Source organism: Chinchilla lanigera, unplaced genomic scaffold (genome assembly GCF_000276665.1).
Source record: "Chinchilla lanigera isolate Chin_1 unplaced genomic scaffold, ChiLan1.0 scaffold00035, whole genome shotgun sequence".
NCBI classification, from domain to species: domain Eukaryota; kingdom Metazoa; phylum Chordata; class Mammalia; order Rodentia; family Chinchillidae; genus Chinchilla; species Chinchilla lanigera.
The window spans coordinates 20,463,097-20,483,131 of NW_004955436.1; the positions used below are offsets into that span (position 1 = coordinate 20,463,097).

Genomic DNA, 20,035 nt, shown 5'->3' on the forward strand with positions numbered 1-20,035 from the left:
GAATTTTAGGATTGTTTTTTCTAGGCCTATGAGGAAGGTTGTTAGTATTTCAATTGGAATTGCATTAAGTCTATATCTCATTTTTGATAGTTTGGCCAATTTGACAATATTTGTTCTTCCTATCCAGGAAAAAGGGATATCTTTCCATTTTCCAATGTTCTCTTTGATCTCTTTTTTCAGAGTACTGAATTTTTCTTTGTAGAGTTCTTTTGTTTCCTTGTTAATTCCTAAATGATGTTTCTTAAGGCTATTATGAATGATATTTCTTTAAGGACAGAATTTCACATGTACTCTTTCTAATGGAACCTCCCAATAACTAAGAAACTCTTCACACTGAGATAAGAGATGGACACTTCTCTTCATCTGGCAAGCCCAGAGGTCAACAGGTGTAGAGGACACTGCACATCAATTGATGCAATATATCAATCCATCTGTGAGCCTTGGTCCTAGAACCTCTACCTATGTTAGCTTTCCATTATTAAATACCTGAGATAATAATCTTATATAGAAAAAAAGGTTAGTTTGGCTTACAGTTTTAGAGGTTTCAGTCCAGAATTAACTAGCTCCATTGCTTTTGAGCCTGTGGCAAGGCAGCACATCCTCATGGAGAGAAACATGTGGTAGAACAAAGCTGCTTATTTTGTGGCAAACAGGAAGCAAGAGAGAGAAAGTAGAAGGGGTGGGGGTCTCACTACACCCTTCAAGGGCATGCCCCTAATGACTAGAAGAACTTCCACTAGGCCCCACCTCTTATATTTCCTACAACCCCATAACTGCACGAAGCTGAGCACTAACCCTTTAGCAGAGGACCTTCAGATGACATTTGAATTCCAGACTATTACACCACCAGAGCAATAGAGAATTCAGGGTGATAGTCCTCACTCCCAGCCCCAAACCACAGGCTGGCATGCCAAGCAAGACACTCTCACAGTCCTTGAGGCAAAAATGTAGAGAACACACCATGATAAGCTCTATTAATACTGTGGTTAAAAGAGGCTTTATATTCACAGAAAAAGCCAAAATACTAAGTGACGGTGCTATAGCCCTTGTAGTATAGATTCACTGTCTATGTGTCTAGAATAATAAATACCAAATGGCTACCAAATTTAGAAAAATAAAGTTAGGAGTTTTAGGTATGCTGAACCCTGGTGCCTCCACCTTTTCCACCTGTTTGTATGGTGCAGAGGATGTGGGCCTTCATCAATTTATGGCTTCATATAAGGCCCCGTGTGATGCAGGTCCATTTATTCCTCCTTTATTTTTTAAGTCTTAAAAATCTAAAGAATGTGTGTTCAGGTGAATTATTTTTTCTATTTTGCATTTTTAAGAACCAGCACTAAGCCATGCTTTCTACACTTATTTTATTTTTCCTTAGCACCTGGACAAAATATTTAAACATAGAGAACTGCAGCAGAAGCTGGTGGATGCGAAACTTGAGCAGGCACAAGAAATGATGAAAGAAGCAGAGGAGCGACACAATCGAGAGAAGGAATATGTACTTATCCTTTTAGTCGGTGTGCATATCTGGTCTACCTAGGTGGCAGAAACTCAGTTTTGATAATGGTCAAGGAGTACTCCATTGATTGAGGAAGAACCTGAGCTTCTCTGGAGAACTTAATGAGGCTGCTTGATATGAAGCCCTGTATCGACACCATTTCCCACATAGAGTAGCCATTCAGCAAGTATTTCTCAAATGTCTATTATCTGCTGAGCACTATTTTTGGTCCTACAGTACAGCTGTGAACAAGGCAGAGAAGGGCCATCTCCCATCGTGGAGATTATAGAGTTTGACTAGGAAGAGACAGGTGGTAACAAGCTAACATACAAGGAGGGGTAATTCCAGATAAAAGTGCTATTAGAAAAATGAGGAGAAACTGAGAAGGGACCAAGGTGGGGGCAGTAGGTTAGACCGGGTGATCAGAAGGCCTCCCTGAAGGCGGGATGCTGCAGAGAGTCATCACCAACAGTGTCTGCAACGGTGACAAAGTCCTGAGGCTGAGAACAGCCTGGCACGCTCCAGAAATAGGAAAAGGTCAGCAAAGCAAGAGCCTGTTGACCAACTGAGAGAAAGATTCAAAATGAAATTGCAGCAGCAAGCAAGGGTCAAACTGTGTAGTTTTGCACAGCTTGAAAATTAGTTTGGATTGTATTCTAAACATAATGAGAAAGTATTAAGCGGTTTTAGCAAAAAAGTGACATGACCTGCTTTATATCTGTAAAAGATTAATTTAGCTCCCGGGTGGAAAATGGATTACAGAGGAACAAGAAGAGAGGAGGTTATTATAGCAATCCAGACCAGATACGATAATGACTTCAGTTAGGAAGGAGGCAGCTTGGAAGGGCAGATAGAGACGGATAGAAGCTTCTCGATGTACACTGACAGGCAGTGCTGTTGCTCTGAAGAAGATGGCAATGAGAAGCGGGTGAGTCAAGGGTGATGTCCGAATTTTGGACCAAAGAAAATGAATGGTGGCGTATACTGATCTTAGCAGCCCCAAGCATCCTCCAAAAACCGCAGGACCTCTCTGTGATGTGAAAAGTGACGTTTAAATAGGATATGCAACTTGTTTAGGGTCATACACAGCTAAGTGACCGAGATGGGTTTTAAATCCAAGAGCATTTGTCCCCAAAGCCCAAGCTTTCTGTAACAGCACTTCATACTCATAGGTGGGTTACAGATGTTTAAACTAAAGCAAGCATCATTTGTGGGGACAGAGAGATTTAAGACACAACCAATAAGCCAGTTATTAAAATTTGAGCATTTAGGATTTGATCACAAGCTTTTCATTTCTCTAAAATGAGACCAGAATCACTCCAATTTATAAAACAGTAATTTTAAAATAACTTCAGTTTTTAAGCATAGAAACACAAAGATGAATTGTGAAGAATACAAACTTATGACCACTGGATAATTTCAGCTGGAAATATCTTCTCTTAAGAGAAATATTATTTTATTAATCCCATCTACAATTTAGCTCACAGAGTAATAAATAAAATATTCATTATTCAAAACCTAAGAAAAATTTTATTCTCATAGATAAAATATGCTTCCTGCAGGATATCAGTACTTGGTTTACTACACATGAGGTATAACAAAGGAAGAACTGAGCAAAGATATATGTGAGACTAGAGAGAAGATTTGTGGTGACCCAGCCTTAGCAGGAAACTAGCACACTGTCTAGTTTTTCTACCCTCATTCAGCAAAACAACAGACTTGGGTCAGAAAGGGGTAGCTGCCTTAGCCCTTCAAAGGTGGCCATCTGCTTGGATTGCAGCTCTTGTAATTCATTTTGAGAGTCACAGTATGAGTCGCAGTGGGGGTTTTCCCACAAAAACAGAATACCCAGCCACTAACCTCCTGTTAGATCCGAAATCACCCATTAAAAACAGGCTGTACAACTATCTGGAGAAGCAGGCCCCTACACACATTCCCCAGATGCCCAGAGGTGGCACTGGAGTTCTATTTTGCAGCTGTCCCCTAGCCTCTCATAGGACCAATCAGCTGTACTTTACAGGCTATATTTAGGTTATAATACAATTTTTTTTTAAACCTAGAAGTTTTATACGACACATTATAGGTATGAATTTTGTAAAATAAATAAAACTCTGAATTCTTACTATAAGACCCTAACTCAAAACAGACCACATCAAAGTTGGTAATTAACATATTAGTTAAAATAACATGTTTTACATATGTATATCAGTTTCATGCTAAAATAGCATTTTCAGTTTAACACATGAGGTCCTGACTCTGCCCATATCTGACCATGTTTTACGGTGTTTGAAAGGATACCTTGTAGGACAGCGATAAAGCTTCCTATTTTGTAAACCTCCAGAGAGTGGTATTTAGAAAAATAAGTCAAATTTCTGTTTCTCACACTAACCCAAACTATATTTCCTACAAGGACAGATTTTAATCACACTCTAAGTCATTCTCTCTGTGAGGGATCTGCCTGTTAACATGTTCCTGAGAAGACTGCAATGCATGATAAAAGCCCTGCGTCAGGAAGAGGGGACATTTCTACCGCACTGGCGTGCTGCGGTAGAGCATAGGATCTAAAAGAATAATTCTGGGTTAATGTAAAGGAACACTTCCTTGCAACAGTGCTCAGGTAGGGAGGTTCTGGGTCTATTCAAGCGAGGCTGATGATGCCTAGAAAGGATTGCTAGAGAAGAATCCAGAATTTAGTGGGAGGTTCACTTTTGTATGATTCATGCTTGAGTTAGAGGCATTTTTTTTTTCCTTAAGACCACTAATCTTGGTCTAGGGATGAAGATCAGTGGAACAATACTTGCCTAGCATGTATGAAGTCTTTGGTTCAAGCACAGCAAAAAAAACCAAAAAAACAAAAAACAAAAACCCTAAACAAACCAAAACACTAGCTTTTAATTTAAAATGAAATATTTTAGACTGTTTTCTTAGCTTCCTTAGAATTTTTTATAAGGTCTACCAAAAAATACTGAAGAAGCGTCACAGGAAGAAATTGCTTTATGTACACATTATGGGCAAATGATCATCTCAAAAACAAATCGCGTTGTTTCCATGCATTCTCTCTTCTCACAGCAGCTGATTCCACTGATTCTCTCTCCTCACAGTTGCTGAATCAGGCAGCAGAGTGGAAACTTCAGGCTAAGGTGCTGAAGGAACAGGAGACAGTGCTGCAGGCTCAGGTGATGCGGGAGAGAAGGATGCATGAGTGTGCTCTTCCTACTGGTTCCAAGACGATAGGACCAATGGTAGCCCAGCACTTTTCATAGGGCGAGGGACAGGGACACAGGGGGCTGGGGGTGTGCAAATGGAGAAGACCTTCACCTTTATGGCTTTTAAGAAAAACTAAAAGCACAGTACTGTATTATATCTAGGAAAAAGATGTCCTCCTTACCAGCCACCCAGTCAAAAGGTTTGTGGACGATGGTACCAAAACTGTCACAGGAAGTTAACATCCAGGTCTGCACCTATCTGTCCATATCTCCTGTCTCTTTCCTCCCCTATTACCCTACTAAAGTGCAAGAAAATGTAAACGGTTCAGATGTACCATTCGTAACTGACAATTCCTGAAATGTCCCCATATTTCATTATTATTTTTATGCAAAATAAAGTGAGCACCTAGGCCTCTGTGCTGTCAGAGCTTGGCCTTATTAGTAGAGAATGACAGGAAGTAGCAGGCAAGTCAGGAGCCATTTTTATTTGGCTTCATAGTCTCATTCATGTTTTGATTAGACTACTGGAATTCCTATTTTGGGCCCAAATTAAGGTGCCTGACATAGCTGCCTCAGGGAGAAAGCCAGGCCTGTCCATCCTCCCCCTCTCCCTTAGGGGCTCTGCCCCTCCTCCCAAACATTCCCCATCAGGTTCCAGAACCATCCTGACACCAGCCACAGCAAACTTTTTCTCTGCTGCTGGGAGAAATGTCCAAGTGCTAAGGGGAATGTGAGGCCACACAGCAAATTCACAGAAGGTCAGGAAATCAGACGCCTCCCACATTAGGCAGCATTAATTTAAGATTTGTAAATGTTTATGTGCTGACTATAGAATCCTTGTTCAACTGTAAAAAACAATACTCATTGTATGAACGAACAGGTTCAATGAATATCTTTTCATCACAAAAGAAAAAAAAAAGGACAAAATTTTAGATAACAGATTATACCACTGCACAGACAAAAACACAGAAAACATTTTCACATCTAACTTTCCTAAAGTATACTCTTGCAATGTGCATAGAGAATGCAATGATAAATTGTCTTCTTCAGTAGGATCTATTCTCTGAAAATATACAAAAACAGTTTTAAAGACTAATTACCTAGACACTGGGAACATGATGCTTCTGACTTTTAGTAGAATCAAAGGGCTGTGAGTTACTCAAATCCATCCTAAGGGGGTCACAAAGCCCATCACATTGCTGTGTAGGGATAGGCAAGCAGATGGGGTCTTTAACCAGGATACAGAGCAAGCAGCATGACCTTACTGTCTAGGGGTGGGGGCACCCCGAGAATCAAGCCAGGGCTTCTGATCTGTCCTTGCCTAATTTCTAAAAAAGAGCATGAGAGAAACAATGGACAATACTTGAAGTTCTGCACTGTTCTCATCATCCACTACACAGTCTCTACTATTCTATGCTAAATAAGGACAATGAGCTTGAAAAGAGTAGGTTAGTACTGTTTTCTGGGCTAAACAGTGATTCATTCAGCTGGTATCAGAATTTAAGCTTTTAATGATCTGTGGAATAAAAATATAGAGTGTGATCCAATTTCCCAACTATACGCCTCAAACTTGAGAAAAGCATCTCCCAGGCATTCTAGATCTGCAACAGTTCCTCATTTCTGAACTGTCCTGAACTGTGTCTAAAAACAGTGTCAGAGTCCTGATCTTTCTACAGAGAAACTGTGTGACCCTGGGAACTCACCTATAACTTTTCGGATTTTAAATCTCCTTGTCTGTAATATGAAGATCATTGTCATAAATCAGTGATCCTAGCTAGAGTCCTCTGACCTCTGTGAGGCCCATATTTTTTTAGTATTTCCAAAACAGCAGCACTTAAGGCCACAGCTACTGTAAAATGCTGTTGCTTCTAACATCATATGAGCTCTTACTCCTCAACTGTGGGTGGCAATTATTCATACATTTAATGTTTAAAAGGATAATGAGTCAGTAGTATGGAATATATGCAGTGTGCTATCAAATTATGTATGCAATGCACTTAACTCAGTGCCTGGTCCCTAAGCATGAATAATTCAACCAATATCTATTGAGCACCTACTAAATGGTTCTAGATGTTAGAGATACAGTAATCAATCAGAGAGACAAAAATCTCTACCTAAGTGAACTAACAACATAGTGTTAACAACGTTGCTAATAACAATGCTAATGATTATTGAGAGCACAAGCTAGTATAAGCTAGTATGTTATTTCACAGGTAGGAGCCGGGGTGTGGTGGCGCACACCTGTAATCCCAGCACTCAGGAAGCTGAGGCAGGAGGATCATTGCAAGTTTGAGTCGAGACCAGCCTGGGCTACAAAATGAACTCAAGCTCAGCTAAACTGCATAGTGAGACCCTGCCTCAAAAAATAAATAAATAAATAAATAAATAAATAAATATTTTTTGGTGGGCATGGTGGCTCATACCCATAGTCCCAGTTTATTCTGGAGACTGAGGCAGAAGGATCACTTGAGCTAAGGCACAAGGATCATTTAGGGCCAGCCTGAGCAACACAGGAAGACCCCAACCAAAATAAATAAATCAATAAATAAAAACTTTTAAACCTTGGAAAACAAACTCTCCTGCAGATGATTTTGCATACCACTCAAATACTTCCTTCAGTTTCACACTGTCCTTGAAGGAGAGGAAGTGGCAGGAGGCCAAGGCCTTTGTCCTCACCGCTAAGGCCCGAACAATAGAAATATCAAAGACACGTTGTCTTCTTTTCCTAGAATGAAGTCACTTCTCAGTCCTAAGACAACAGCTGGCCAGCTGAAGGCACGTTTCTCACTTAGAGGAGGGATGTCTGGCTTTCAATTATACAAACAGAGACAATAGAGGAACTGTCAGAGACGATCAATGGGGTACAACTGTCACTACAAATGGAGTGTTCGTCAGATCAATAAAGATGAGGACAGCAGTAGATGCGGAAAGCCAGTCTGACAGCACAGACACAAAATAACAGCCAAGGGAAAAGAACAGTGAGCAAACTGCTAAAAATGTATAATTGCAATCTTTAAGATCAGAAGTCTTCCCCTTATCTGCGTAGGATGAGCAGACACCCTTCTGCTCTTGCCGTAGGACTTGTTACCAAACCAGATCTCATGAGCTTGCTGAAAGCAATTCCTAGACGCAGTTCTGTTTCCTGTGCCCTACAAATGTTTTTAATTAAAACCCAGTGCTCAGTTAAAAGAATGTGTGTCTCCCTTGGCCCATGTAAAAGTGAAATATTGAGGCAATTACCATTACTTCTAACCATAGAGCAGTTTGCTTCTATTTTTGGCTCTGGCAGGAAAACCACTGCACATGACCTCTGGATGTCCTTTCTATGCTTCTCTGAAATCCCAAAGTGAGAGTAGGAATATCTCATGTGAAACCAAACATGCATTATGTCAGCAAAATAGTCAGAGGTGAAATGCTATTGAACAAGCATCCAGTTAAAAGTAACAAAACAACCCAGGAGGTGTTGGAGCTGCTTACCCAAGAAATGTGCAAGCCACATAGGTTTTGCCACTATGATAAAGAGGTCAGTAGGAAGAAGAGCAGAATATTAAGCACTGGCTGCCCAGAGGAGGGCATGGGGAGTTGTTTAATGCCCATGACGTTTCCATTTTGCAAGGGGAAAAAATCCTGGAGATTGGTTGCACAACAATGTGAACACACTAAACACTACTGAACTATATAGTTTAAAATGGTTAGAATGGATTTTTTGTGTGTTTTACCACAGTTAAATTTTTTGAAAAGTTTAGGGAAAACACTACAAAAATAAAAACAGTTTCTAGAAAAGCCTTGAAAAGGTGATGACAAGAAAGATACACTTCAGGGCACTTTGGGTGTGTCTGTCTTCCTCACGCCATAAGCCAGCACCATGAAAACATGAGAAAGGTAAACATCTCCCCAATTAACTCACCAAGAGACATTCTGGGTTTTTTTTCTTAGTAACTTTACTTTGAGACATGATGGAAAAATAGCCTACAGGTACACATGAAAAAGCAAGAGGCATGTAGTTGGGTGTGGACTATCTCACCAGAAAGTTTTAGCGCCCATCAGCTTCGGTGGAAGCTGAAGTGCTGGGTGTGGTTGTTTCTGCTAATTCTGTCAAAGTTGCATCTGGAGAGGGGCCCAGCCGTGGGCTCGCCCCTGCCCTTGCCTGTCTTCAGCCTCCAACTCCAGCTAGAAGAGCAGGCTTGGGAGGATCAGCTCAGGGTCCCACAGTTTCTGAGACCCCCATGTAACTGTGGAATTACTGATAAATCTGAAAAAAAGGGAAGAAGTTAAGAGGAGGGGCTTGGCTAAGATCACAAATGAACAGATTCTGTAATAGAAGAGCTTATTACCTGCTAGGGGTAGTTTTTCTTACCAGAGACAACTGCATAATGTGCAGTGAATGTAGGTATCCAGCCCAATACTAGGGTAGAGTATCTCAAACTAACAGGCTGTCGCACTTCACTGCACACAGTAAGAGTAAATATTATCTTATGCACAGTGTGTGTCCGTGTGTGTGTGTGCCTGTGCATGTGCCTGTGTGTGTGTGTGTGTAAAACCCTAGAGCACCTTCCTGGACACGAAGTCCCTGATGCCCCTTTGTTGAGTTTTGTGTAATCTGTGTGCCAAGAGATCATAAGAAACAAATCTTAGTTCTTTTACATACTCTTATGGTGAATGAGCAGTTTCAGAATAATGATTAGCTGTTGTTATCAATTTGAAAAATGTGCACAGTACGGAAAGGATTTATGTAAAAATTTTGTTGTTTACCTCACTAAAATCTCACTATTCTGAATTATTAAGCAATAGATCATTCTAAGTAAGTAATTTTCTGGAATCTAGGGGGTTTTCTCTCTCTCTCTCTCTCTCTCTCTCTCTCTCTCTCTCTCTCTCTCTCTCTCTCTCTCTCCACACACACACACACACACACACACACACGCACGCGCGCGCGCGCACACACACACACAATTTGAACCCTCTGCTGAAGACTGATAGCCCTCCAAACTGCTGGCTTTCAGGCTGTGTGCTCTTCTCTACTTTAGAAGAGCCCTCCAAACACCGCCAGGTGGTCAGCTGGTACTTTCCTGCTGGCAACAAACCAGCCATCCCCATCTAGCAAGAGCAGCTGTGGGTGGTCCCTGTTGTTCTTCACACAAGACGCTGCTGTGCTCATGTGAGGACCTGGGACCGTTCTGGACACTCAAAAGTACCAAATTAGAAAATGGAGGCTTTACTAACCTGAATCTTTCATATTAACTCTCTCTCACTCAGAACATAACCATCCTAATATCGTTTTTAAAAGCAAGATTTTAGTATTTTCTTAGCCACTAACAATCAAGTATTAACACACTTTCCTTCTTCATGCTTCCCCATTCTCATTCCAAATGCAAGCCTTGGAATGAAAGATGAGGAGACACAATGGCTTGTCTCGGTATCCCTACAATGGGCCACACCCTCAGGAATGCTAACCCATATAATTTTCGGTGCAAATTAAGACAAGGCATCCTCCATCAAGACTCATTACTTCCATCTGCAGAAAATGAGTGTAATAAGCTAATTTTGATGAAAGGGCCATTTCCAACTGCTAGTGGCTAAACACAGTATTCACAAATACATAAAACTATGAAGTCTAAAACAGAAACGGCAATTGCATAAAGTGGTGCGCAACCTACGACTGCAGCAGCCCTTATCCAACCCTGGCCATTTCCTAGCCATATTTTTCTTCATCATTTTTGTAATGGTACTAGGGATTGAACATAGGGTCTCAGGTGTAATATTATGATACAGTGAAATAGTGAAAACAGTTATTATGTCCTTTTTCTTTAAAGGAGCACTCCACTCATGCTCAGCGACCTAGATTGATCTTGTAACAAAAAAAATACCACATGACTAACATTGTAGTGAGAATCCTTTCAATCATTTTTCTTACCACATAATAAGCAACGACACATTGTTTTGTTCTGAGAGCAGACCTAAAATACATGCACTCTTTCCCCTGTTTACAGCTTACTCTCTACTCAGGAAGGTTTGAAGAGTTCCAGAGCACGCTGACAAAAAGCAATGAAGTGTTCGCTACTTTCAAACAGGAAATGGATAAAGTGAGTATTATTTATCATCCATGAAATACTGACATTTTCTATTTTGACAGGCAATTCTTTTTGTTTATTTTTCCCTTGGAAGATATTTCAGTGCATTTAATAAACCGATGAAATGTTTATAGATAGGAATAAGGTTTGGGCTGTATATTTTATTGGTAAATATCTGGTGAATTAATCTTAGCAAGAATCCAAAAAGGCTAAGATACATTTTCAGTTTGATAAGGAATACTTCCTTTTCTACTCCATGTCTAGCTTTATAAAAGAAAAAAAAGAAAAAAAAAGTCAACCAAACTTAAAAAAAAAATCTACCAAACTTTAAAAAATCCTAATCTTCTGACAGTTACAGAAAATTTTCAATACAAACATATAAAAATAAAGTGTTAGATCAGAAAATACCATTTGATAGTATTGTTTTGTTTTATTTTGAAATAGGGGCTTGCTATGTAGTTTAGGCTGGTCTTGAACTCTGTATCCCAGGGTACCCTTGAACTCACAGCAATCCTCAGCCTCTGCCTCCTGAGAGCTGGGATTACAGGCATGCCCCAGCATACCCAGCCTATATAGCCTTCTGAAAGGGAAAGATATATAACATAATATATGAATAAGAAGTCCTAAATGAGAAGATTGAAGCTTGAATTCAAACTTAGATGTAGTCTTACTCAACAAGTCATGCTGCACAATTCACTTACCTTTCTTAAATTTTATTTGTTCCCTATAAATTGAGACATTATTTTCTTTATCTATCTCACAAGATTGTGAAGTTCAAATAAGTTAATGTACTTTAACTGGTATTTAAACTGTTTGAAAGTCTTTCACAACTAAGAGGTACTGATATTATTGGGTATAATTTTTTTAATATAAATTTTAATTTTTATTTAATTTTAATATAATTTTAATTTAATATAATGCAAGTATTAATAGAGACAATATTAAAAAGCACTTTTTACTTTTATAAAAAACAAAATTTTATAACAATAATTAGAGAATAGCAATAGTTAATACATTGTATATCACAATCTTAAAAGAACAGCTAAAAATGTTACTGAATGTACAAGTCATAGGCAAAAAAGACTTTCTCACAAAGACACAAACATGTAAGAGCACAAAAAGTTTCTCAAGACCCAATCAAAAAATGGGCAACCAAAATGTATAATGTTTACATTTTGTTCAGTTCAGTGTTTTTCTAATATAAAATCAGCGCCAGAATTGTGTTTCTGAATAAGCATCAGCATTAAGCATTTTTAAGTGTAGAAAGGATCCTTTTAGGGGGCTGGGGATTTAGCTCAGTGGCAAAAGCGCCTGCCTGGCAACCGCTAGGTCGTGAGTTCGGTTCCCGGTACCGGAGAAAAACCAAAAAAAAAAAAAAAAGAAAGGATCCTTTTAAAAGTGTCTCCATGAAATAATATGACAAATTTCACAATTAAGTGAACAAATTTAAGAGGTTAATATTTGTTAAAAGTTAAGTTCTTTACTTCAGGGTGGATCTACCCATTAATTTTTTTTTTAACCACTTTAGACTGACTGGACTAAAGGAGAGAGAAAATGTTTTCATTTCAAAATTACGTATTTTTAAATTAGAATAAATATCAAGAGTTCTTACTCTGAAGTCCATTTGTGAACTTTGGTAGTTCCCTGAGAATTCCCTGCAAATAAGGAAGAAAAAAAGCCTGATGTGCATATTTTCATTTCTCTACAGTGTGGTCTCATTTATTTCACCAAGTTCTTAAAAGGGGTTAATGACCTTAAAGTTCATAAACTACTAATTTGGTTAATATGTGATCAAAATAAAAAAAATAAAAACAAGTCGGGACTTACCTAGCTTGTCTTTAAAGCCAGAGCTCAGAGCCCGGCCTCCAGTCTCCAAGAGTGCCTGGCTTTTGGGCAGGTTGGCCCCAGATGCCTAGCTACGTATCTAAGGAAAGCGTGCCTGCTTATAAATCTTGCACAGGCACTTCAGAAGGAGGAGATCCCACAATGAGGAGTCATGAGGAGTCCCAGGTTTCAAAAACCCAGGTCACATGTTACTCCTCTCTGTGTCCCCCATAACCGTCTCAGCCTGGACACCAGCAGACACCCTGCATGTGTTGCATGAAATGAAATGATGTAGCTTCACCTCCCCTCTGGTTAGCTCACCAAAAAGCACTCCATTCTTTGTGCTTCAGTTTCCCCATCTCTAAAGTAGGGGTCAAAATAAAACGTCCTTTTGGAAATGTTTCAAAGATTAAATGAGTAATGTGTATAATCACATTTTATACACTCTCCAACAACGTACGAACACAGAGATGGAGAAAAAGGAAAGCTGTTTTTGTGCGGCTACTTCTCAAACATGCCATTATTATTAGCATTTTAATGGCTAAAAGCCATACCACCTTCCTCATTTCTCTTTAGTGAAGTGAACGATCCAAATTGCGAGCTTATTCCCAGGTCTTGGTAAAGATATTTTTATTTTAAATGAAAGAAAAAGCAACAAAAACCAGTCCATCCTTAAGCAGTTTCCTTTCTCCTGAATAGCCAGTGCTACAAATAAGTTTGTTCACCACTGACCTAGAGGAGTCAGAACTAAATCATGACTCTTCCACAGTTTCGTTCTTGACACTGACCATTTGTTTGCTTCAGCCAGCTGGTAACAAAAGGACTGCTCGTGAGGTCACATATGAAACTAATAGCTTCCCTGAAGCATTAACTCTTTGGGATTAAACTAAAACACTCTCCTTTCTGTAGACAACTAAAAAAATGAAGAAGCTGGAAAAGGACACAGCCACGTGGAAAGCCCGTTTTGAGAACTGTAACAAAGCATTACTGGACATGATCGAAGAGGTAAGGAAGTTTTCACCGCCCCATCTAGTGATAATAGTCATTCTAAGAGAGTAAATCAAACGTTGGGGGATATGCCATATTAAACTGTAATGAAAATAAAAGCAAAGGCCATTCTGAATCCCGTCCTGACTCACAAAAGTTTTGTGACCCTAAGTCACATACATATTGATTCAAAAGCTATCCTCAGAGCACTACATGCCTGCTAGACTGTGGATTCCTTAAAGGTAGTGTCTTAGTTGGCTTCAAAGTTCCCCTATGCCTTGTACCTAACATGAGCTAATGAACTGATTTGCATATACTAAGAAAAGGCACTAGCTCAAGCACCGCAGGTATGTGTTACTGTATAGACAGATGTGGAAAAATAATCTTTTAATTCCTCCAACAAGCTTTTAAATAGTGTTGTTATGCCAGGTCTGAGCAGGCACTGCAATTCTAAAGACAGAGATACAAGGCCCCTGACCTGCGAGGGGGCCTGATAGGTGATGACCTCTTCATGTCAACTAGTAAGGAAAGGTTCAAGAGGTACAGAATAACTCAAAGATGGAGATAAAGAGTGAGACGATTTGGAACATGTTCATGTACAAACACATCGTCCTTTCTAGAGAAAAGAATAGTTTAAGCAGCCAGCATCATGAATTCGTGTGTGCTGAGCTCCTGTGGTTACAATTACTGTTCTAAGAACTTATCCCAAATTGCAACCAGTTCCAAAGATATTGTCTTAGTTACTTTTCTCTCCTTGCTCGGACAAAATACCTGACACCCAAAGTGAAGGAAGGAAAGGTTTATTTAGCTCACGGTTTGTGGAGGTTTCAGTCCATAATCAGCTGGCTCCGAAGCACAATGGCATCACACAGGGTCAAGGCAACAGAAGACAGCAAAAGCAACAAAACCAAAAAAGGGGAGAGCAAGCCTCTTCTCCTCTCTTATAACGTAAGCAGTCTACCTGTGCCCCTGGACAGGTGTAGCCCTCACACCATCTCCATGCTCTCCTCTTGCATAGGATGAGGATGTTTACACAGTGAGGACCCTGGCCTCCTGCTGAAACTTCTCAAGTTGACACAATGTATTACCTGTTACAGATCCACACTTCTTACTCATCAATATAAATGAAATGGAGCTGAGATTAGCATACAGTAGTTTACCTATAAAATAGACAGGGCAGTACTGAAGATGGGGCGGTTCCAGTCCATCTTGTTCATTTTGCCACAAATTTTGGCTTACATCTTCTAAATCTGAGAATTAGAAAATCTCTCTACTTTAAGATTTGGGAGGCTCTGGACGAAAGCATAAAGGAGCCTTGTTAGCTTTCTAAAGAACAGGTAAAGGTGATTAAAATTCTACCAGATTCTAGCACACAACTCCAAAATTTAAAAAAAAAAAAAAAAAAAAAAAAAAAAAAGGTCTCTGACCAAGTATCTGTTCAGCCACCACTCTGCGGCCAGGCCTCAGAGCCTGATAGACAAAGTCTGGGACAAATAGTTTGTCTCCTGAAAGTATCCTGGAAATTTTGTTTTTCACGTCATTTTGTGTATGTGTGTTTGAATCACAGAAAGCACTGCGGGCTAAGGAATATGAGTGCTTCGTGATGAAAATTGGGAGGCTGGAGAACCTCTGCCGCGCATTACAAGAAGAGAGAAACGAACTCTACAAAAAAATTAGAGAAGCAAAAATGCCTGAGAAGGATGACCAAAGCCAGCACACCTCTGATGAAGAGCCAGAGGCAGACAGCTCTGTGACTACAGCGGTCGATGCGGAATCGGTCAACAGCGTGCAAAACGCCGTGAACAAGTTGGCCGCCGCCTTCCTAATTCATCCCTCAGCGTCGACCCTCGATCCAAGCCTAGTCCACCTGGAATTGAGCAGCCCTCCGGGAGGCGAAGCCTCTCCCCTCAACGAGCCAGAACAAGCCCTGTTGCCTGCCTCCTGGGCTTTCGAAAGTCCTCCCCTTGTCCCAGCTCCTGAGGCTGAGGCCGAGGCCGAAGCAGGCAACAAGGAGCAACCTGCCTCTTTGGCCAGCCATAATCCCGCCAAATCAGCGGGGGAGCCGGAAAGCCACAATCTCTCTACCAGGGTTCAGGCCGACCAGCAGTCCCGGAAGCCAGAGGCAGGAGCTTCCGGTCTGGCCCAGCATGCCCCTGCCGAGGCCTCCCTACCCATGCTTGACGCCAGTGGTTCCACTTATGCAGAAACTTCCGGTCAGGCCTCCCTACCCCAGGTATCCACAGAGTGTCCTGCTCATGAAGAAACTTCAGGGCAGGCCTCGGCTAAGGCCTCCTTACCCAAGGTGGAGGCAAATGGTCCCACTCATGCAGAAGCAACGGACCAGGCCTGCACTCAAACCCCCCTATCTGGGGCTGAGGCGGACAGTCCTGCCCTACCACCCCCAGCAAAGGCGAATGTTCCAGGTGGGGTGCTTGGGAGTGAGTCCAGGAGGCAGCCCCTACCAGCAGCCTCAGAGGGGCTGCCCCCGGAGGCCTCAGCTAGGTCCCAGCTGCCCCAAATGGCTGACACCAGCCTGGAGGGAGTAGATTAAGCCTCACTGTGCCTTCGGAGGCTTTCCTCTTGACTTTGCATCTTGGTCATTGCAGACTGTCTCTGAAAGAGTCATTAAGGACTAAGGATGTCAAATGGAAGAGAGGGTTAACACATCTTTGAATTTATGCAGAATACATTCAGCCTTTGCCCTTTGTTCTCAATTTATAACTGATAAGGAGCTTTTCTAATTTAATACTGAGTTAGTGTAATTTTTCCAAGTGGCAATAACACATTCTAATAGCAAAGTTTTTCATTAAGATGGTACTCAATTTTTTAATAGTAATATTTGATGTTTGAAAGACTTTTACAAGACATCAATACTGACAGTGTAATGTTATATTGATTTCTACAAGTAGTTTAATAAGCTTCATATAACTGATGGATACCAGGTTCCACTTAAACAGTATATATACATAATATGTGCACATGTGTTTTATGTATGTATATATACACACATGGACATGTGACTATATACATGTATGTGTACATGTTTGTATACATAAATGCATACATTACACATATTTCTCTCACTCCCTATGGATTTTTCTCTATGCAAAATATTTAGATACTAATCCAAAAAATCGGGGCTGGGGATTTAGCTCAGCGGCAAAAGTGCCTGCCTGGCAAGCGCAAGGTCGTGAGTTCGATTCCTGGTACCGGAAGAAAAGACAAAAAAAAAAATCATCTCTTGTATTTTTCAGGTGGGATACAGTAAACTAATGCTCTTTGAATCAGAAGTAGATTTAAAACAGAAGTATTTAGGCCATCACTGTATTGTACAAATATAAATAACCCAATGTTTTAGATCAATAAATTCAACCAATGACAGATCTGATGACAATAAATTTAACCAATGAATCAGTAATACTAATGAATCAATAAATTCAACCAATGACTTGATCTAATGATAACATAGCAGTTATATTAGACTGTAAAACTCCAGAGCACATGGACATGAAGGGGACCACAAGAGGACCTGAACAAGTGTACGTGGATCACCCCTTCAGGCTGGTTGTTCTACACTCTTTAGCCAGTTGCCTCACAAGGCCTTCCACACCAGAAGGCAGCAACACTCCTGGCAGCCTGCTGGAAGTGGGAAGAGAGCAGGGATTGAGCACTGGGAGACCTCAGACTGAGAAACGGTTTTGCCCTCTCCCTTTGCTTGTGTTGCTGATGTCCAAGACAAAATATTCACCTCTTCCTTTCCGTGACCTGGTCTGTATTCTGAAAGCAACTGCTCCTTCTTTCCAAATGCTTCCCTTTGTAGGAGAAAATTATACATAGCCCTTCTCCCAATTAATGTTAAATAGACTTATTATTTTGCAAAATAGATATCTACATAGGTTCTCAATAGGAGTGATGAGGCTTACAAAACAATGTGCATTTTCTGCTTTGGGGGTTTTTCTACAGCACAGAAGTACAAAATAAAAAATAAATGGGTCCCTACTCAAAATGTTAAAAAGTAAGTAAGGATTCAAGAGAAGGCAAAAGGTAGAAATACCCTGGGGTAAATATCACTGTTATTGCTTGACAAGAGCCTCAAATGAAATGACAGCAAAAATTAGTCTACCTGGGGTAATAAAGCAAGACTACACCAATGAAACAGGAAGAGATGAGAAAGAGAGGTGAGGCGGGAGATGGAAGGCAGAAAAGAAAAATGTCTAATCATACCTTTAAAAATTGCACTCAAGTATAAAAGTGGATAAAAGCAAGATTCTGTGCTACTCATTCAGGAAATCATTCATCAATATTGCACATGGCCATTTGCCAAGGCTCACAAAGAGCTTGTAGGCAGCAGCCATATGTTACAAGAATTGTAAACTGCATAAAATTTGTTTGAAGTAGACAGTGAGGGTAATAACAAAAATGCTAGTCAAGGGGAAAAATCAGGAAAAAGTATGTCACTATTTGAGAATCCATGTGTTTTAAAGGCTTAAAATATTATAACCATGGAGATGTGTGGCCAAATTCAACATTACTGGAAATAAAACGTTCTTTTAATTCAGAGCTAAATATTCACTATAACAATTCAGGAGGGTCTGCTTTTTTCCCTGTTTGCAGAAGTTGAACTTCCAAGAATGGAGTAAGATTAGATAATCGTAGTAAAGTCTCAGTCTGAATGTTTAGGAAGAAAAGACACCAAATGTGCCAAAATCCAGTAAATCAACTATTTCAACAACCAAAGTTTATTATTTTCATCCAAAAGTCTTTCATAGCAACACATTAGTCCCTACTGTATGTATCTTGGGCAGAGTTTCAGATACAATAATGGGCCTGAAATTTGTAAAGCTTAATATAGGCTTTGGAAGAATTATTTTAATATTCAAAGAATATTTCATTATTATCCTTTGTGTTAGAATCTGGCATTCCTAATTATAACAGAACTCATAAGATCTAAAAGTAGAACAAATTTCTAATCTTTGTCAAGTTCATGCAACTATTTTTAGAGATACCAAAACTACTTTCTAGAAGCACTAAATTTAATAATATAATTTATGTATCTATTAAAAAGGTTCTTCTCTTCCCAAACTCTCTAGTAGTGGTTTTATTCTTTTTTTTTTTTATTGTTCTTTTGTTACATTTACATTCCAATAGGATAATACCTAACAAAACATTTGTTTTTATTCTATTGTTTGAATTCCTAAGTAGAATACATGTAAAGTCAACACTCTGAAAACACCTAAATGTATGTGTGTGTGTGTGTGCGCGCGCGCACATGTATTTGTTGAGAGAGAAAAACACCAAGAGAAAGTAAACATTAAAAAGGTACCATCAAAAACCACTAAGTCCTACAAGACAGAAGAGCTACAAACAAAATACACAGTTGTTATGGTTCAATGTGTCTTCCCAAAGTTTAAGTGTTGGTAACTTGTCCTCAAATTCTTAAGGTAATGGTGTTGGAGGTGGGGCCTTCAGGAAGTAATTAGGGTTCAATGAGGCCATGAGGGCAAGATCCTCATAAATGGCTTCATAAGAAGAGGAAGAGAGACCCAAGCTACCATGCTTGCTTTCTCTCACATGGGATGCCTTTCGTCATGTTGCAATTCAGCAAGAAGGCCTTCAGCAGATATAGAATAATGTTCTTAGACTTCGCAGCCTCCAGAACTGTAAGCCAAATAACTCTATGTTCTTTGTAAATTATTAAGTCTCAGGCATTTTGCTATAGCAACAGAAAACAGACAGTGACTCCAGGTTTAATGGGAACAAACTTCAGACTCCTCTGCCTGACCATCCAGCTTCCAGTGGACAATTTTCATATGGCCAATATGTTTCTCTTCAGAACCAGTTTCCCAGAGTTCATACTTCTACAGTTTCTCTGCTATTTACTATCTCTGAGGAGTGAAGGAAGGCGAGTAGGTGATGTTGATTCATCTTTCCCCTCATGCTCCAGTTCTCCTGACTGTTCCAAGAATTTTCTCTAACAAGATTCAAAGAGGCCCAGCTGTTCTCCCTTTTGCTAATTCTCTCTTCTCAGTTCATATTGATTTGGGAGGGGCTTCTTGAACTAAGCATTTCCTGGTGTTTTGAGAATTTGTTGCAAGAACAGGGGAAAACATTAACTTTAACCACAAAGATACACATTTGTTAATAGCTTCCTTTCTGAGGTTACAAAAGCAATATTTATTGCAAAACTCAGGCTGCTTTTCTGTAAGAATAACAAGGAACAGGAGAGAGTAATTATTTCAGAAAAAATTTCCTAAGTCCATGCCTTTGTAACTCATCATTCAATCCAGTATTTGGGGAAAATAAAATAATTTAAAATATAAAAAATTTCATAAAGGAATATACAAGATAAAAATAGTGACTCTGGCCTGGTTTTTCCATGGCAAGGAGGACTGAGGCAAGTAGTATAAGGGTTACATTTTCACAAGGGTTAAATAATTTCCTTTGCTGTACATTTG

At 39.9% G+C, this 20,035-nt stretch overlaps 1 protein-coding gene across 1 annotated transcript in view; it reads left to right on the plus strand.

Annotated features, from left to right (window-relative positions):
* Txlnb (taxilin beta) overlaps positions 1-18,662 on the plus strand; it is a 39,154-nt gene extending 20,492 nt beyond the window's left edge. Inside the window, exons 6-10 of the mRNA XM_005389259.1 lie at positions 1,376-1,495; positions 4,597-4,671; positions 10,689-10,781; positions 13,503-13,598; positions 15,148-18,662. Of these exons, the coding sequence (XP_005389316.1) occupies positions 1,376-1,495; positions 4,597-4,671; positions 10,689-10,781; positions 13,503-13,598; positions 15,148-16,131 (1,368 nt within the window). The 3' untranslated portion in view covers positions 16,132-18,662. The remainder of the gene's footprint in view (positions 1-1,375; positions 1,496-4,596; positions 4,672-10,688; positions 10,782-13,502; positions 13,599-15,147) is intronic.
* The last annotated feature ends 1,373 nt before the right edge of the window (positions 18,663-20,035 follow it).